At 26.0% G+C, this 18,623-nt stretch overlaps 2 protein-coding genes across 2 annotated transcripts; one reads left to right on the forward strand and one right to left on the reverse strand.

Annotated features, from left to right (window-relative positions):
- Positions 1–734: 734 nt before the first annotated feature.
- LOC145836090 (stomatin-like protein 1) lies at positions 735–2,393 on the reverse strand. Its single transcript, XM_082943891.1, has one exon. The coding sequence runs from the start codon at positions 2,381–2,383 to the stop codon at positions 1,130–1,132; it is 1,254 nt and encodes a 417-aa protein (XP_082800017.1). The 5' UTR covers positions 2,384–2,393; the 3' UTR covers positions 735–1,129.
- Positions 2,394–9,037: 6,644 nt separating this feature from the next.
- Positions 9,038–15,520, forward strand: LOC145836710 (serine/threonine-protein kinase pim-1-like). Its single transcript, XM_082944491.1, has 7 exons — positions 9,038–9,382; positions 9,899–10,079; positions 12,703–12,825; positions 13,248–13,399; positions 13,857–13,991; positions 14,519–14,700; positions 15,343–15,520. Exons 1-7 carry the CDS (start codon positions 9,038–9,040, stop codon positions 15,461–15,463), a joined length of 1,239 nt encoding a protein of 412 aa, XP_082800617.1. The 3' UTR covers positions 15,464–15,520.
- Positions 15,521–18,623: the final 3,103 nt, after the last annotated feature.

The raw sequence follows: 18,623 nt of genomic DNA on the forward strand, positions 1-18,623 counted from the left end.
AAGTATTTATGATTTTAATTATTTATTATTTCTAAAATAACTTGCAAAACTATATAACATAACTTTGTTTTAAACAGACTTTGAATAATCTTTTTTTTTCATAAATTTTTCAATAATCTATAAAATGATTTATAAATTACTTACTTTGAATTTGCACTAGGCTAAAAAACCAATTTAAAACTCATTCATACTTTAAAAAGTTTATCATTTATAAAAAATACTCATACTTATTAAAACTTATGAATGACTAATTAAAATAGTAATTAAATACTATATTTTAAAATAATACTGAAAAATGTTAACATTTTAATTTAAAAGCCTATCAAAATTGAAAAATTAGTAGTTGGGTTTTTTTATTCTACAACAAAAAAACTTGTTTTTTCAGGAAAATATTATGAAATCATTTCAGTAAGATAACCCATGACTGACCCTCTTTTAGTTTTAAACTTTGTAGTTGTTATTCTTAAAATATATTTCTGTTCTCTGATAACTTTTTGTAATAGTTGGTTTTTCATAATGATGATAAATGAGTAAAAAATTGTATATTGAAACACAAGCTTGACTTAAATATATTAATAAAAAATAGAAAAATTAATTAATCATTAATGTTTTTTTTATATGTGGCAATTGTACATACTTGCACAAATGCTTAAAACAGCTAAAAATACTTGTTTAGTATTGAAATATTTGATTAAACTAAAAAATTGAAACTAAAAACTTTAAAACTGCATGTAGTCTTTTTATTATAAGTGAAAAATTATGTTGAAAATACAACTCATAGTTGAAGAAACAAAACAAACTGCATAACTAATATAATTATGATTGAGTTTAAACATCTTGTTTAAAAACATAATTGCTTGAACATTAATTTGAATTTTATAGTACTTGAAAAATATCTAGATTAAGTCAATTTCAAAAAAAGGATTTGAAAGAGGTAACATTTGTTGTGTACTTTATAAAATAGCTATGCAAAAGAGTAAGGCTATTTGAGTTCTTTTTATGGTTTTTTAGACAATAATTGATTAAATTTCACATTTTATTCACAGCTTAACCAGTTTAGTAAGTTTTACATGAAATAAAACATTTCAGTAGCAAAATTAAAAAACAATTCTAAAGCATAAGATGATATTCAAACAACATGAACATTACCTTTAAGTTTGCTTTTCAGTACTGAAAGTTTTGAAGCCTGTGAGATTGATCCTTTTATCAATTTAATATCCCCTTTCATGTAAGCAGAAGCAAAGTTAACTTTGTCTTGAATGATGTTTATAAATATTTCACTTGTCATTGATATGTGTACATCAGCACTGAGATTTAATTCATCAGAACCACACAAAGTAACTGAACCATCTCTGTTCTTAAGGTCTAGCAGAATATTTTTGGCAGGACTTTCATCACTCTCTAACACTGTGATCAGATAAACACAACCGACTTTTTTGACAACTTCCGCACACAAAACCAGCTTCAAATCACTCAACAAGTTGTCAAAATTTACAACAACCGGTCCTGTTGCAGGATCACTTTTCTTAGTTTGTTGAGAATCAGTAACTTGCTGAGCAAGCTGGGAAACCGCTGAGAATATGTGACCGTACTGACCACCAATCATTGGTCCACCCACAGTGGCTTGTTGGTTATGACCTTGCGGCTTGGTCAGCATTTTGATGTGGGAAAGCTCAATCGAGCTGACTTCTATGCCCCAGTCTGAAGAAACAATATTTATGTCAGTTTGTAATTCATCTTGCAAGTTTAGTTTCTTACTGCTGACCACGTGCAGCTCTTTTTTACCTAATAAACCAGATAGGCACGAGTGTGAAAGGTTTCTGAGGGCATTTATTTCATGTTTGACAGAAAGATGCATTTTAACCGCATCAAACACCCTATAATGGACCACTGCCCCAATGAGAATGACCGATTTGTCTTTGGTGCACAAGCTTGAAGGTGGGATGTTGAACGCTTTGGTCCTCAAATCCACTTTGATCATTTTGTCAATGAAAGGCATCAGCACCACTACGCCAGGCCCTTTGGAGCCAATTACTCTGCCCAGCCTCAAGACAACTACCCTTTCATACCTTTTTAAGTACTTGAGGCTAAAGATTAGACATATAGGAAAGCAACAGACAAATGTTAAAAATGATAGAAACTTCAGAAAATAACTCATTAAAGTCACTACAAATGACTGATTTCTAGTTGTTGTTGATTGCAATTTAAAATCATCCTGTAGAAAATCTTCATTTGTATTGTAGCTATCAACTGTAGCTTTGCCACTTATTAGTTTTTCTTTTTCTTTTCCATAAGTGTACTGTGAATTGTAAGATACTGTACTATCTGTTTTCACTTTTGAATATTTGAAAACAAAACCAGGCTTTGATTTAAAGAATGACATATTTTATGTTTATTGCTGTATTTGTTATGTTTTATTCAGCTAGTAATTTGAATTCTATTTGAAATCTATTTGAATAAGGTGTTAGTAATTGAATTTATGTTTGGTTTTCTTATGGCATGAATGAGCACAAATTTAATGTTGTTTCACATTCAAAACAAACAAAGAAATAAGAAGTATAAGATCTACTACAGAAAGAGCATGAAATAAAAAATACAACTGCAATTGTAAAACTATAAGTTTATTTAAAATGTTTGATAATGGTATTTTTAGTTTTCCTTAAACTGATAAGTTATTATATAAAGATCTTTAAAGCCGTCTGAGAAGTTTTGAATAAAAATTTTCGTAATGAAGTAAAATATAAATACTTAAAACTTTACGTATATTATACAGTCTAAATAGAATTAATTAGACTAGCTAAATAGTTAAATGACAAATCTTAAATGTATTAACACAAAAAAAAAGTTATTTTAGATAAAGTCTTAAAATGGTCTAAGTCTGACTTTATACAATGTACACTGTTATAATTTATACAGCTATAAAGTTCAACATTAGATTTTCAAACAGATATTTTTACTTTTCTATAGTTCTATTTACATATTAAATGCTTAAATAAGAATTATTTTATTTTATTTTTTCGTAATTTTTGTATAGTACTTTAGAACAAACTTTAAACATTATAGAAGCATTTTAAAAATGTCTTACATATTTCTTAACTCTAGTAGTGCTATTTAAAAACTTTAACGAGTACATACATTTTAGCTTTTCAATTAAAAGTATGAACTTGTTATAGGCTTTTTATTACTTATGCTAGCTCTACAGACACTTCTCATTCTTAAAAAACATTTGCTTTAATTTTTGTTTATTATTACTTTAAAACCAAGATAGTTACAAAAACGATTGTAACTAAAACAAAGTTTACAAAATATTTGTAAACCTTCGTGCACTAAGTCCTCGGACCAAATACTTTAAGCATTTTATTTTCGTTAAAAAAACATTTTTTTAAAGTTGTTCTAAATCATAACGTGTATTTTGTAATTGGCAATTAGAAATTTATAGATTTTTTATAAAAATTGTTTTCTTTTAAATATTTTAAGTTTACTGTAGACTTTTTGTTTCAAAGTCATTGCTGTAAGACTTGTCAAGCTTGAAAAAAACGATCTAATAGTTTCTCACTAAACCTTTTAGCAAAGAAGCTTTATTAAAGACGCAATTTATTTTAAAAAAAGCTTTGGTAGCACATGAATTAAAAAAATACAAATTTTTTAAATTTAGTCTTAGTAACTTTTCCATATATTTAAATTTTGTGAAAAGTCTTATTGCTAGTTGTAACTGATCTTATGTAAACCTTTACTTGTAATCTGACTCTAGTAACTATTAAAAACCAAATAAACAAGTACTGTTTCTTTAATATAAATAAAGGTAAGCCTAAAAAATTATATGAACTGCTATATAACTTACTTAATGACTACAAAACTAGCGTTAATCAAAATGTTGTTAAGTATTAAGATCATTACAAATAAGCATGAGCTCTTACTATATAAACATATTAAACATATATAAACAGATTTAAATATAAAACATAATGCTGAAAACTGTCACCGTTTCAAAAAAAAAACTAACAGCTTTGAACTTATTTACAAAACTTTACTAATTTTACAAAAAATTAGAAACTTGTTTATATAAGTAAATGATGAGAGATTAAGAAACGAAAGATAAAATAAAGATATCTAATTTATGATAAAAAAATATTTGTACTTTAAGATCCATACATAAACAAAAATTTATTTTTTAGTATTTAAAAACAGAAAGTTAATTAAGATTTTGTTTTGCAGGTGGTTAAAAATTTTTTACTAACATAAATAGTTTCATTTTCAAATTGAAACAAAAAGTTAATATATGCATTTATTTTTACTAAGTGTAAAAAGATTAAAAAGAACTACTGTAAATATTTGTTTTACAAGCATCACAGGGCTTTATACCAGCTTATTTCTTAAAAGAAGTTAGAAACTCATAACTATTGAAAACTAAAAATATTCATGTTTGTATATGTTAGTTTTTCTAATTGTACTGTAAGCCAAGATAAAGTTAACACAACAAAGCATTTTTATCTGTAAATACAAGCGTTAAGTCGTTTGTTGATTAATTACAAACTTGCAGTCTATGTAATTTGAAAAATCAGTTGGTTTGTAACTGAATCTACAAATTTTTGAAAAACTTTTACATAAGTAAATAATTTTTAATTTTTTTTATTAACTTATAATCAAAGATTCTAAAAAAGTTTTTTTTTTGAACCAAGTAGTTAAACGAGCCATACTAAAATAAAATAAACAAAGTACTTAGAAGTATCTAGATTTATTTTATAATAAATGTTCCTGTTGAAAACCAATACTTTAAAAAAAACAAACTATCAATAACAAAGCCAAACTTTTGATTGAATTAAGATTTGTGTGTAAAGTTAAAAACTTTATTTGTTTTTAATGAAGCATTCTGATCACGTTATTTAAGAAATTCGTGTAGTTTTAAAAGTAGAGACTAAAACTTGATTTTTGTAAAGTTAAAAAAAATTAACCATATAACTTTTTATTCCTGTATTGTAATGAAAAAAAATAGTAATTTTATAAAGCTTAAAACAAAGGTAACTAATTATTTATATACCTAAAAGACTGCTGAAATTACGTTTAGACTTATTCGTAAAATTTTATAAAACTATAGAATTAGATTGATGTACTTTTTTATTAATTTTTGTTACAGTTATAGTACTTTATGAAAAAGCGTATACAGAATTTTTATATTTTATTTAAGAACATCAGATTGTACACTTTACTTTATTATTAAATATAATTGCTCTACCAAAAACCAATTATTTTATGTAGTTTATAGATAAAGGCAATACCATTTTAAGAAAAACTCAAAACAATTAAAAAACGAATTATCGTACATAAGTAGATAGGTAATTGGATTTAAAGTAGCTACAACTCTCTTATAAACACAAATTGTAAAGTACTTATATTTTTGAAAAGAACTATATAGAAGTAGCCAATAAATAACATCAAAATACAAATTATACACTACAGTTTTTTTATTAGTAGTTTTGCATGCCCTAGGCATATGATCACAAGTAGTATGTACAGTTTATCTAAAGTACTCTAACGTAGCAACTGTAAACTTTTACAACAGTTCTATTAATATGGTACTTGTGTACTATCAAGCTATTTGTATAAAAACTATAAACACTCTCATAGTTTATTCACTTTATTTAAAAACTTATTCTAACACATAGTAATCTTTAAAACGCAAACACTACAAATTGAGTAAACTAAAGTATAATTACTTTTATAAAACGATTTTGTTACTATTTAACAAGTAAGTATTGTAACGTTTCAGACCAAAGAATCTCAAAATTGTTTTCATGGTCGCCCATTATAAAAAGTTGAAAAATATTTGTCCATCTTTAATAAACATGAGCAAAATACAACAGCGGATACTTATTATTTCACTACCTGTTTAATTCTTTGCTATGTTACCATTTATTTCCCCTGAAAACCGATTTCCCTCCCAAGGGATCGCTAACTGTTTAGTACCAAACCCTGTTTTGTTCTATTTAAAAATTATCGAACATTTGAATTCTAAAGCTAAATGAAAAAGGCTATTGTATAACTTGAAATTTTGCTCAGGTTAAACTTGTATCAAAAAAAGTTGTACTTGAGGATACAAAGTTAAATACTTGTTAGCGGTTTTAAAGTATCTTAAGGCTTATGAATTGAAATTTTGAACAGTTGTTGAAAACTTTTAGTTTACTTTAAAAATCATAAAACAAAAGAATGAAATATTTTATCACTAGTAATCCACACTTTTTCAAAAAACATGTGCTAAAACTTTTTCTTTTTGGAATTATTATTGATCAATACTAATTAGATAAAAAATCACAAGCTTTTTAATTTTAATTATTATAACAACAAAAAAAAATTAGAAAGCACCTTAAATTTTGGCAATATGAAGTTCATGATATGTACGCATTTAACTCATGTTACTTATGTCATGTTTCCGTTTTTTCATAATACTATTTGCACTGTGAGCAAACACACACTTGTACGATTCTTCACACGCTTGCTTCGTTTCTCAAAAACATATTCTCAACCTTTATTAAAATACAAATTTTAGGATGTATTTTTTAAAGGTTGAAAACGAAAAAAAAGAGTTAAAACGGTAATCATTTCAACTAATATTTTGTAAAAAACTTGTTTATTAATTTTTTTTTCACAAATTTTACTGTCTCACTTATAATACTTAACTAACTGAAGTACGTTAAAAAGTTTTTTTGTGAGAAAAAAAATACTTTATAGTTAAATTACTAAACATTTTCAAAGATTGTTCGAACATTAAATTTATCTTGAATTACTAACTGAACTTTAAAACAGATTTGAACCAGTTTTCATATTTAAAGTATGTTTTTAATATGTTTTAAATAGCAATGTTGTTGTTTTCAGCATTTTAACAAAATAATGAAGCTGCATTAACCATTTAAATATTAGTCATTGTAAAGCAGGCAATTTATAGCACTTACATAGCTGCTTACTAATAACGCATCATAAATTTTGTAAGTTTTGAAATTAAAATTACATTTTTTTTATTAGGAAGTTCAAAGTAAAAATGGCGGCAGAAATTAGGTACAAATTTTTAAGTACATTTTTAAATGTTCATTTGACTTTTAAATTTATTCTGTCTGCTAGCACAAAAATGTTTAGTTTAACCTTTGCTAATACATTAGTAGAGTAGATCTTAATTTTATTGTATAAGATACACTTTTAAATTTTAGTGTTAATTAAGTAGTAATTTTATTAACCTTAATTTATAAATTTTAGTGAAAACCTTCATTTAAATTTCAGAAAGCACCTTAGATTTTTGCATTATGAAGTTCATGGTACGTACGCACTTAACTCATGTTACTTATATCTAGACTTCGTTTGAAAGCTTGAAATTATGATTTTTTTTTTTGGTAAAATAAGATTTGTTTAATATGAATCTGTGACTAAAGTTATGATCAAATGAACATTTCTGTAAGTTATGTCAAAAAAGCACTAGATAAATAATAATTATTATTATTTACTATTTAGTACTGGACTTTGAAAATCTTAAGTTATAGTAATGTAGTTATACAGAGTATTTTTTTAAAACTTTCTTTTTGATAAAGTATCTATATTATATAAATTGAAGTTGTCTATAGAGTTAACGTTATAAGTTGAGCTTAAAAAAAGGTATTTTTCTATTTTTGAAAGTCAATGCATACATAGTAAAAAGAGCTAATCTATTTTGACGATTCACGTTATTTTACAAAAATATAATAGTCTGTTGTAAAATGAATATTTAAAGTAATAATTTAAATTTATGTTTTTACTTTATGCTAAAAATCTTTTTAAATTTCAACAGTAAAACTTTATATTAAAAAACTTTAAAAAAAAATTGTGTTTTGAATTTAGAAATTCTAATAAATATTTTATTCATTTGAATCAAGTTTTGAAATCTAGCAAGTTTTAAAATTTTTTAAATTAGTGTAAGAATTAAAACTTTCATTTTTTTATAAAAAGCTTTTGTTATAATTATAGTAAAAGTTAAAAACTATTTATATATCTTAAACAAAGATTAATTTAATAATTCTTAATCTACTAAAACAAATTTTAAGGTTAACACTTTTCAACTTACCTTACAATTTTACTTTGAAAACAATTTAAGAAACATATTATTATTATTTTTAGCTAATATACTTACAAAGTAAAAATCGCATTTTCAGATTATTTGTAGTATAAAAATTTTGTTTTAAAGTGACTATAAGATGGTGATGGTTAATTAAATATTTGCAGTCTAAAAGACTTATTTATAATACAGCAATAAAGTATTCAAAATACTTTATAGAGTTCCTGAGTTGTAACTTAGATAGCATCTTTTTTTTATTGAAAAAACCTTCTCTCAAAGTTGAAGCATGCAAAAAGTTTCATTATTTGCTAAACACTTGCTCACTAACAGCATACACATTAGAGTTGAAAATCATATCATGGCAGCATTGACCTTAAATTTAGAAACACAATTTGTTGACTATTAATTTAAGAAAAGTATATTTTTCTGCTAATAAAGTTTATTTATACAATTTATTATTTATAGTTTACATTGATCATAGCTTAAAAATCTATGTATTCTAATGCTTTTTAACACAGATTCTTAAAAATTATAGTTTCAAAGCAATGGTATAAAAGTTGTTATGCAATGAAAAAAAAACTTGCTCAAGTTGAGTAACATAACTATTTTTTTTCCCATCATTCAAAAAGCATTGTTTTTTTTGAGTTAATGAAAGTTCATCACAGTATTTCCAATTTTTAAATAACTTTGTTTTAATAGTTCTATCTTTTGACTAGCATAAGTAGTTATACTAGCTTTAAGCCAAATTTGTTTGTTTTGTTAGTAATATAAACAAAACCAGCAAAGTTTAGACTTCATGTAGTATTACTTAACTACTACAGCTTACAACAGTTAACTTTAATTTAGTACTATCATCTTACAGTTATCATCTAACTTTTTTTTGCACAACACAAACTAAGTATACTTTTGCAGAGGTATTTAAAACCTACTGAAACACTGAAAATTGACCACACTCAAGCTATCATGGACCCGAACGACAAGGGTCCGGTCTGCGTCTACCCCCCACCGACCCCAGGTTGCTACCCGGGTTACCAGGGCAATAAGGTCAATTCGAACGGGGAAAGCGAGGTGTCCAGCAGTCCGGAGGTGAGCCCCCAACCCCAGCACCCGTCACAACAGACCTTCAACTACGCGGCACACCACTACGTCGACCCAAGGACGATTGGTCAGAACTACCAGATGCCGCACGTGATGGGGTATTATCCGAACATGGTGCCTAGCAACGGGCAGCTGGTGCAGCAGAAGACAGCCAGGCAGGTCTTGCAGCAGCATGTGCAAGCCAGGTCGGCAAATCAGGTGTACCAGCAGGTTGGTTTTGTTGAATTTGAAAGCTAAAAAGCTTTATAACGTGTTTAGGTTTTACATTCCATTATAGAAATACTTTAGATGTTGAGCGTGATTGCTGTTGCTAAACATTTTTATAAAAACTTGCATAATACTTTTGAACTCATTAACCTTATAGGTATAAACTTTTTAGGTATTAGTTTCAAAAAACGTTTTTAAGAAAAAGTTCAAGTAATCTTTTTTTTATAATCGATATTTTTCTAACAACTTGATTATTATTACTTGTTCTACTCTTTTTCAAATATATATAACCGAAGATATTTGTTGAGAAAACAGTAATACTTTTGTAATCTAAGAGTACTTTTCATAACTATTAAGAAATAAAGTAAGTTTAACATTAATTTATAACTAAAATTTAGAAATTTTTGAGCTAAGAAAACTAGAACCAAACTAACTGCATAAAAATATTTAGTAAAGTCTTTTTTAAACTAAAGTTCTGACCAAACATCACTAATCTTTTAACTTTTTAAAAACCAGCAGCCGGAACCAGATATCAGTTTCTTCCAATCGCTTTTGAACGAGCCAATCAAGCAAGCTCTGAACAGGAATCCCGACTTCATAGACGACTTCAGGCATCTGTGCAGCTGTTTCCCACACCTATTCACCTACTATGACGTAGAAGGCATTCTGGGGAGGGGCGGTCAGGGCAGTGTGTTTAGTGGTTAGTATCAGACATGTTAAAAAGCTCTGCTTTGTTTACTCAAGCGTGAAAATATTAACTTAAAACAAACCAAAAATAAAACACTTCATTGCTGAATTACCATAGTAACTGTTAGCATTTTAACATCTCTGGTTAGTATGTTATAAGTTTAAAAAAACCTATACTATATAATTTTAAAACCAAGTTTTTGAAAACGTAATATATTGCATCTAGAATTAGAATTTTGAAAACTTATGATGTGTTTAAAATATAAACTTTTATTAATGGTTAAAAATTTTTAAGTTGAAGTTAATAAAATTTCATAAATCAAGTATCTTTTGTTTACTTTTGAAAATATTTACAATATAAAGCATAAGTAAATACATGATGATGGTAAATTAGCAAAACATTTATCAACACAATTGTTTTTACAAAGCCTTACTAAAAAGTGTTTATTTTAAGTAAATGATAAACGAATTAAACACAGTCAAACTATTTAAATTTATGAAATATAAGTTAAAAAAGGTAAGTTAAGACGAAAATTAATATTTAGTTTATAAATATTTTTAAAAAGCTTTCTCGTTTAATCAGTTTTTTTCAAGTATTTCCTTATTTTTACTTATCAATGCCAGTAAGTTTCAACACTAGTTTCATGTAGCGTGCTCTTACGAAGGCATAGCATTGATAAATGGCTCTAAGGGAAAGATAGTTTCCTGTTTTTATAAATATACAACTTCACTTAGAGTAGCGAGAAATGTTTACTGCAAACTAAACTTTTATACTTTGCAAATGTATAATTTGATTAATAAACGAGCTATGAAGGATTGTTATTGCAAAAATAACTCAAATCTTTTTCTTTGAAAACTTGCAGTATATTTGTTTTCTGAAAAGTTGTCATAGAAGCGACTTAATCAAAAATTTCTACGTAACGAATAAAATATATTTTATATTGAAGTGTTGAATAACACTTTCGAAACAATTTTTTAATATCAGATTTCAATACTTAAAACGTGACATAAGATTTTTAATTAAAAACAAGTTAAATAAATTCATTCCAAAAAAGTACAAACTTGCTTAAAAATCATCGAATTTGCAGCTTAAGTCTAAGTTTGTTTTTTTTAAACATAAGTTTTAAGATCCATAAGTTTGTGTAAGATTATGCTATACATAAAACACGTATACTTATCCAGGTGTCGAACTATCAAGCTTTATAGTAAATTAAAAAAGATTAAGCTATTAAAAATCTTAAGCTTTTACGAACTTTGAACATCTAATGAAGAAAAAGTATTCCAAATTTAAAATGATTTTACTTTCACCCGTTCTTTTATAACTTGTTATTTGCCAAACAAAAAGCACCAAAAAACTCTTATAAAACTATCAAAATTATATAAAACATTATATAATTATGTTATGCATAACGGAAATAGCGGTCAGTATTTCAAATTGAGGTTATTAATCACTGTTTTTTTAAAACTTGCATGACCTGAAAATATTCAACTATGTGGTTTTTGTTGTTGTTGTAGCACACAAGTAAACTTGCAAACAAAAATGTCAATGCATGTCGTATGACCTAACTTTTATGACGTATGCCATGACGCAACACCATACGTAGTTTCGCTACGCGCTCTCTAAACTTTGGGCACAAAAACACGCGAGTGTCACATGTTAATTGTGTTTGTTATGACGTCATATTTCCTGTGCGAATGATGTTTTTGCGTTTTAATTATGTTTTGCCGGCTTTTTAATTAACAATATTTCTTGCAAATGTAAACAACTTGTACGGCACGACTTTAATCGAAGCTTCCGGCTTATTTTCATGCATTAGAATAAATATATAGAAAAATAGTTTAGAACTGATTTTAAAATATAAAAAAAACAAATCAAACAAGTTAAGTTGAAATCCGTTTTAAAACTGTTTACGATCAAATACGTTTTGTAATTAGATAAGAAATTTAACTTTTTTTGTTGGGTTATAATCTTCAAACCATTGTATAAAACCTAATGTTTTTTTTATTATACTTAATGCAGGATTGCTTAGCTGTAATCTAAATTAAGTTTGTGTTTTTAAAAATTAGCACAATGTTATATATTTTTTGTTGTAAATATATAAAAGCTATGCTAAGTTATTATAAATTTCTTGCATACATTCTTTGTTTTATAAAAAAATATTTAAAGTAATTTTGTACACTTCTTCCTACTCACGTAAAGCAATTTGAAGCTTTTTCTCAAATTAATTATATCATCGTATTTATAGTTATAATGACTTAACTAAATGTTACATAAACTTTGTTATTGTTATTCACTATTTAACTACTATGATATACGTCATAACTTTTTAAACTCAAAAATGTTTAAGTGTCACCTAATGTTGATGAGCTGGTAAAAGTTTGTTTGTTTAACGTATTTTTAACTTAAATTAGATGCACACCAGGTTGAAATTTTTTCAATGAATTAGCAACACAAACTACTAAATCAATAGAAAAAATTTAATATTTCTATTACCTTCAATCTTATTTGTTTCTAAACTAGTCTTTAACTTCTACAACACTATAACCTTAAGTATTTATAATTTTATTTGAACTGCAACAAATTAATCTACTACTTTTTACTTTTAATTTTCATTCATATTTATTGTTTTCTAAAGGCTTTAGAAAAAAAGATAGGCAACCAGTGGCTATAAAACTTCGTAAAAAGAAAAATGCCGACGATTTTGTCAGAGCTCAACACGAAATAAAGCTGCATAAAATGGCAGCGAGAAGAAATAAAGGTATAAAAATTACTTTTGGTTATGTTTGTTTACTATATCTCACAAATCATTACATATGACTAAGCTCTTTTACTGCATTTAGCTGTTCATAGCAAATACATAATGTAGTAGTTTTTTTGTTACATTCTGATTATTTTAAAAAAGCTTTTTCTAAAGTTAAAACCAATAATAACTTATTATGTATAAATCATATGTTTTTGATAAATGTTAAGCTTTTTTATTTTGATATTTCTATAATCAAACTTGACAAGTGTTATAAAAATATTTTGAACGAAAACATGTTTAGGCTAGAGTTCCTCTGTAGCAAAAGCATAAATAACAACTTGAACACTTTCTAAAAACTAAAAGTTTTGGTTTCAATGTGATTACACCATTATCTAAATATTTATTTCCAACTTTCTAATAAAAGTAAATGCTTTCAGGAGTTGTCCAGCTGCTCGAAGATGGTTGTAGCGGAACACTGAGCTGTTTCATCATGGAAAGACCAAATGGAAAAGATTTGTTCGAAATCATCAACAAAGACTACAAGCAGCAGGGTCTACCGGAGAACGTAGCGCGAAAAATAACCTACCAAGTTTGTGTTAAGATAAAAGATAGCTTAAAAACATGTTTCCTAATAAATCTGTTTACTTGTTGCTTTGTTATGAAAATTATGATTTTTTATCTGGTAAGGTTTTATTAAGTTTAAATATTTAAGTACTATAAAATTCATTGTGGTTGAAAACTAAGCTAACTGCAAGTGTTTGATCTAGTAAATTTAAAAAGCTGTGTAAAACAAACTTATGGTACATACCATTTAACCAGGGTAAAAAAGTACTCTTTTGTTTAGCCTATAATTTCTTAGCTTTTAGTTTTGATAGTTTTTTACAGCTTTTAGCTTTTGCGGTTGTTTAAAACTTTGTAGAGTTATATAAGTATTTAAAAAATACATCCTTTATTCTTTTTATACTACAGTTTTTTAGTGAGTGTAGGTTTAGCAAAAATTTATATTTGTTTTTTCATTTAATATTCTTTAATACTTTTTTATACAGCTACTGGTTACTCTGATCAAGTGCCATGAAAATGGGGTGTGTCATCGCGACATCAAAGACGAAAACATCATCGTTTGCATGGAAACGCTGAGGGTCAGAATTATCGATTTTGGGTGCGCAGTTGCCACCAGCGGAGTTGGTTTTGTTTAGTTTTTTTTTTTTTTAGTTATGTTGTGTGCATAAGTTTGTTAAAGATTTTTTATTTAATATCGAAGTTTAAGTAAATTGAACTGAGGCTTAAAATTGTCTTAACAAAATGAAATGAAAATAATTTTAAGGTTTTTTAAAATATGTATGTTTTTTCTATGCAAAATTTGAATGATAAGCTAACAAATAACAAATAATAGTTAATCAACTTATAATGTTTAAGATAACAAATAATAATCGAATCATTATACTTTCTCTCTCAGTCTTTTAGCTAAAGTAAACTTTTAGTGAAATAAAAAGCATGAAATATTGCAAATTAATTACTTAAAGTACAATTTAAATCAGATTTAAAGTATAAGTCGTTTTATTTGCAAAAATAAGTATTTATTATAGTTTTACTTTGAAAAACTTAGTTGTTATAAAGTTTTCTAAAATTAAGTTATTCAAACATCAATTACCTGCTTAGTTATTTCAGTGTTTTTGTACTTTTTAATCGTTACTATCATAACTTTTAGGACAACTATCTGATTGATTTCGCGGGAACCGATGAATTTTACCCGCCAGAATATTTTGAGAAGGGTCGTTACAAGGGCAAGTCGGTTGACACGTGGTCGTTAGGTGTCGTTGTTTATCTCATGTTGGAGGGAGAACTGCCCTTTGCAAAGCCAAGACAGGCAGACTGGACTCTCAAGTTTAGGTAAAATTAAAATCTTTATGTCAAGCAGAACTAAAAAATTGTTAACATTTAACCTCTTGCAAAGTTAGTATTTAACGCAATAACAGCTTATAGGCTTCCTTGATTAATTACAGTTTTTCAAAATATTTCTGATAAAAACACCAAAAATTCTGTATTGGTTAAGTCTTAATATTTGAAATTCAAAAAAAAGCTTTTGATCTATAACAAATAGTAGTAAAAAAGTAAGACTTTTTGTAGGTTGATTAAAAAGTGAACTTTTAAATGTATTTAAAATTTTCTATCAGGTGTATAGTATTTTTTTTCAACAGAATATTATAACTTAGTATTAATTTAGAAATAATTAAATCTAACATTTTTAAACATTATAGATAATTGAAAACTTTTTGTTCCAATGAACAGTTTTTTATTTTGGTAAAAGTAGAAAAAGTGTTTCTAGTAATTCAAAGAAAAGTTGTAAATCAAAAAATAACTATATAATAACTCTACATGTAACACAAATTTCTATCTGAATTTTAATCTAATTTAAAAATTTAATTTTTAGCAGTCCAGTTCAGTCAAGTCTTACAAACATGTATTTTGATAATGGCTTTAGTAAACAAGTAATCCACACATTACAAATAAGTTTATACTTACTGCTCACAGGTCGAGTTCCAGGTATTCAGAAACGTGTCGGAACTTCATAATGAGGTTATTGGAACATGACGAAAACATTCGCCTATCAGCAGTCGAATGCTTGCAAGATCCCTGGTTGCTCGCTATATAGCATCACTACCTCGTAAAACGTTTTAATCATATTTTATCAGTGGCGGATTACTTAAAAAATGATAAAAGTTGACATTTTCTCTAAATCCGTTAAAATTTTTTATGATTCCTAAGATAAAATAACTTATAAAAATAACATTTAGTAATAAGAAAAAAGTTTATATACCATAAGATTTTTTTTTCAATATTGCAATACTTTATAATTAGAACTTCCGCCACTGAATTATTGTTTTTGATCAGTTTGTTTCTTATCAACATTTTTTCATACGTTTTTAACTTTAGTTTTTTTTCTAAATGATCATAAAAACTTTGTTTGTTCATAAACTTGCATGCTAATGCCTTAAAATCAAGACTTTTTTAAGTTTTTGTAGTTTTAGAATGCTTCATTTACACAAATATTGCTTGTTTAAACTGGAAATGTTTGTTTCAGATTTACTCATTTACTTGCTACATAAATACTCTAAAGTTTTTAAATATTTTGTTTACAAAAAAGTTCTTAAATCATTTGTTTTACTTCTTAGTTTAGTTGTAATAATTATTATTTAGATTAAGTATTGTTTTTTGGTTATAAACATAATTAAACATGTTTTATCAATCTAAATTTCATTTAACATAAGCACTGTATTATTGAGGGAGTCTTTTAAATAGTTGCATCTAAATTTTTTTATTTTAATAATAAAATACTTATAATACTAACGACTACACTTTTTTTTCTATATTTAAGGTATCTTTAAAACTGTAAAACTTTTTTTTTAAATACCTGTAATAACCAGAAGCTACAGAACTAACAACAAGTTAATGCATGTTTAGTTAAAACACTAATTATGAACCAAGGGAGCGAAAAAAAGCTATAAACTTAGAGATCAATGTTTAAACCTTAGGAACTACAAGAACAATGAACACTTCAATTTTTTTTCAAACTACTAGATTACCAGTATAGTTGTTCACAAATAGAAATATATAATTTAAGATTTAAAGTCAGTTGCATATTGTTATATGACTATAGTGCAAATGCTCTGACAAAATAAACAAAAGTACAAACTTTTAAACGATCGTCTTAGAGTCCGTTGATGCACAACCAATTTTGATATGGAACAAGGATTTTTGTTGAATAACAAAAATTAATTACATTTTTTTAGTAGTAATCAAAAATAATTTAAGATAAATTCTTCTTTTTAGTTTAGTAAGATGCTTAACAGAGTTGTCTAAGTACACTTTCATTGTAAAAAATAATGTTTACAAAGGTATAATTAAATAAACATGAGCAAGCTCAATTTATAAAATGATTTTAAGTTTTGTGAATAAAAAGTTATGAGACATAAAACACCTAAAATGCCTAAGTCTAAACTGAAACAGGGTAGAAAAATACGTGTGCAGAGTAACAAAAACTGTTTTTTTAGTAGAATCTCCTTTTTAAAAGTAATTTCAAATCTATATTACAACCGCAAAACGAACAGCTCCTTGCTAGATCTTTATTATTATTTTGAATTATTTAACTCTTACAAATTATAGCAATTTCTAGTCAACTAAATTTCAATTTTTTTTTTTTTTTTAAAACTAGTAAAGAATCTAGTAAAAACTCATTTTTACAACTAAATAAAAGTGTATCAACTAATACAGCTGTTGTGCAAACGTTAATACCAGGTATAATATCTGAAATAAACTTAGTTACAGCTTTGCATAGTACTCATAAACTTTATGGAAGTACTTGCTGTTCCACGCCATCATTTCTTTCGATGAGAGATCGGCTGTGTACAAATTAAGTTTGAAACAGTCGCTAGAAAAATGTTATAGTCTTATACTTTCATGTAAATACCAATTTTTTTAAATAAGTATTTCATTAGTAAGAATTTTTGTTTGAATTTTAATATTTTTAAAAGTTTGCACCACTAGCTACTTTTACTGCTTTTAAATTTCTAGAATAAAAAGTTAGTTCTGTTCTAACTTAATCAAGCTTAGCAAAACGGCAGTAGATTTCTTTAAATCTGAGTCAAATTGACTTTGTTAATTTTTTTTACAATTTACCAGTTTATAAATCTTATTGGTGCTTTTAAAACTAAACTATATAATAATTATTTACATTATAATCATTTAAATAGTCAGAAACTGCTTTGATATTAAAAACACACGTTTTAAAGTTGATTAAAAAGTATGAGTATAAATTTATATGATTTTACAGATTTTTTAATGAAAAATCTATCAAGTAATGAAGAATTAAATTGCTTCGGTTAATATGAAAACAAACAAACTCAAAATGTAGAAAGAAATTGTTAAAACTAACTAAAAATATGTACTTAATAAACCATTTTATAACAAGAAAATTTATAGCTGGCAAAATAATCTTATTTTTATAGCTAGTAACAAGTCTAAGAGAATTATAAACTAATAAAACATTGTTAATTAAAAGTACAGTCGTTTGTACTTTATAGTCGATTGTCATAAATTTAAATTTTATTGTTTTTAATATGCAAAAAAAATCTAGTTCTGTTGTATAGCGTTGAAAACTTAGTTTACATAAGCTTCATAATAATTTTAACAAGGTTAGAAATTTTTTTTTAAACCTCTATTATAGTAAAAAAAACTTCTAGGTCCAAATTAATTGCTATTAAAAATGAATTTATGTACCTTAAAACTTAATCTTACAATTGACTGTAATATAAGATTTTTATTATGTATTTTTTGAAAACAAACAAAAAAATCTCAACTTCTAGAGGAGAAACAATATATATTATTATTTCAAAACTTTGTTATGCAAACTAAGTTTCGGTAAAAGACCTCTTCAGTTCAAAAAATATATGAGGTTTATCAACAATTACATACTAAAAAACACTACTAAAATTTACATTGTTTGTAATTGAATATCAAAGTTTTCGAAAGTACAAAATAAATGTTGAATTATTTCCACTTTGAAGCAAATCAATTAAGTTTTCCTTGTTTTATTGTAAATAAAAGTAAACATCTAATCGCTTATTGTGGCTTTAAAAACAATGTTTCTTTAATAAAAATTATATGTCATGAATCACAATAAAAGGAAGAAATTAAAAGTTAATCTTTCAACCTGAATATCATTAAAAAAATTCAATATATCTGTACTACTTTCTAAAAACATGTCTGGTATTTAAAGAATCAAATTTAGCTAAAAAGTTAATTGGTTTTATTTT

Source organism: Thalia democratica, chromosome 5 (genome assembly GCF_965202585.1).
Source record: "Thalia democratica chromosome 5, ktThaDemo2.hap1.1, whole genome shotgun sequence".
NCBI classification, from domain to species: Eukaryota; Metazoa; Chordata; class Thaliacea; order Salpida; family Salpidae; genus Thalia; species Thalia democratica.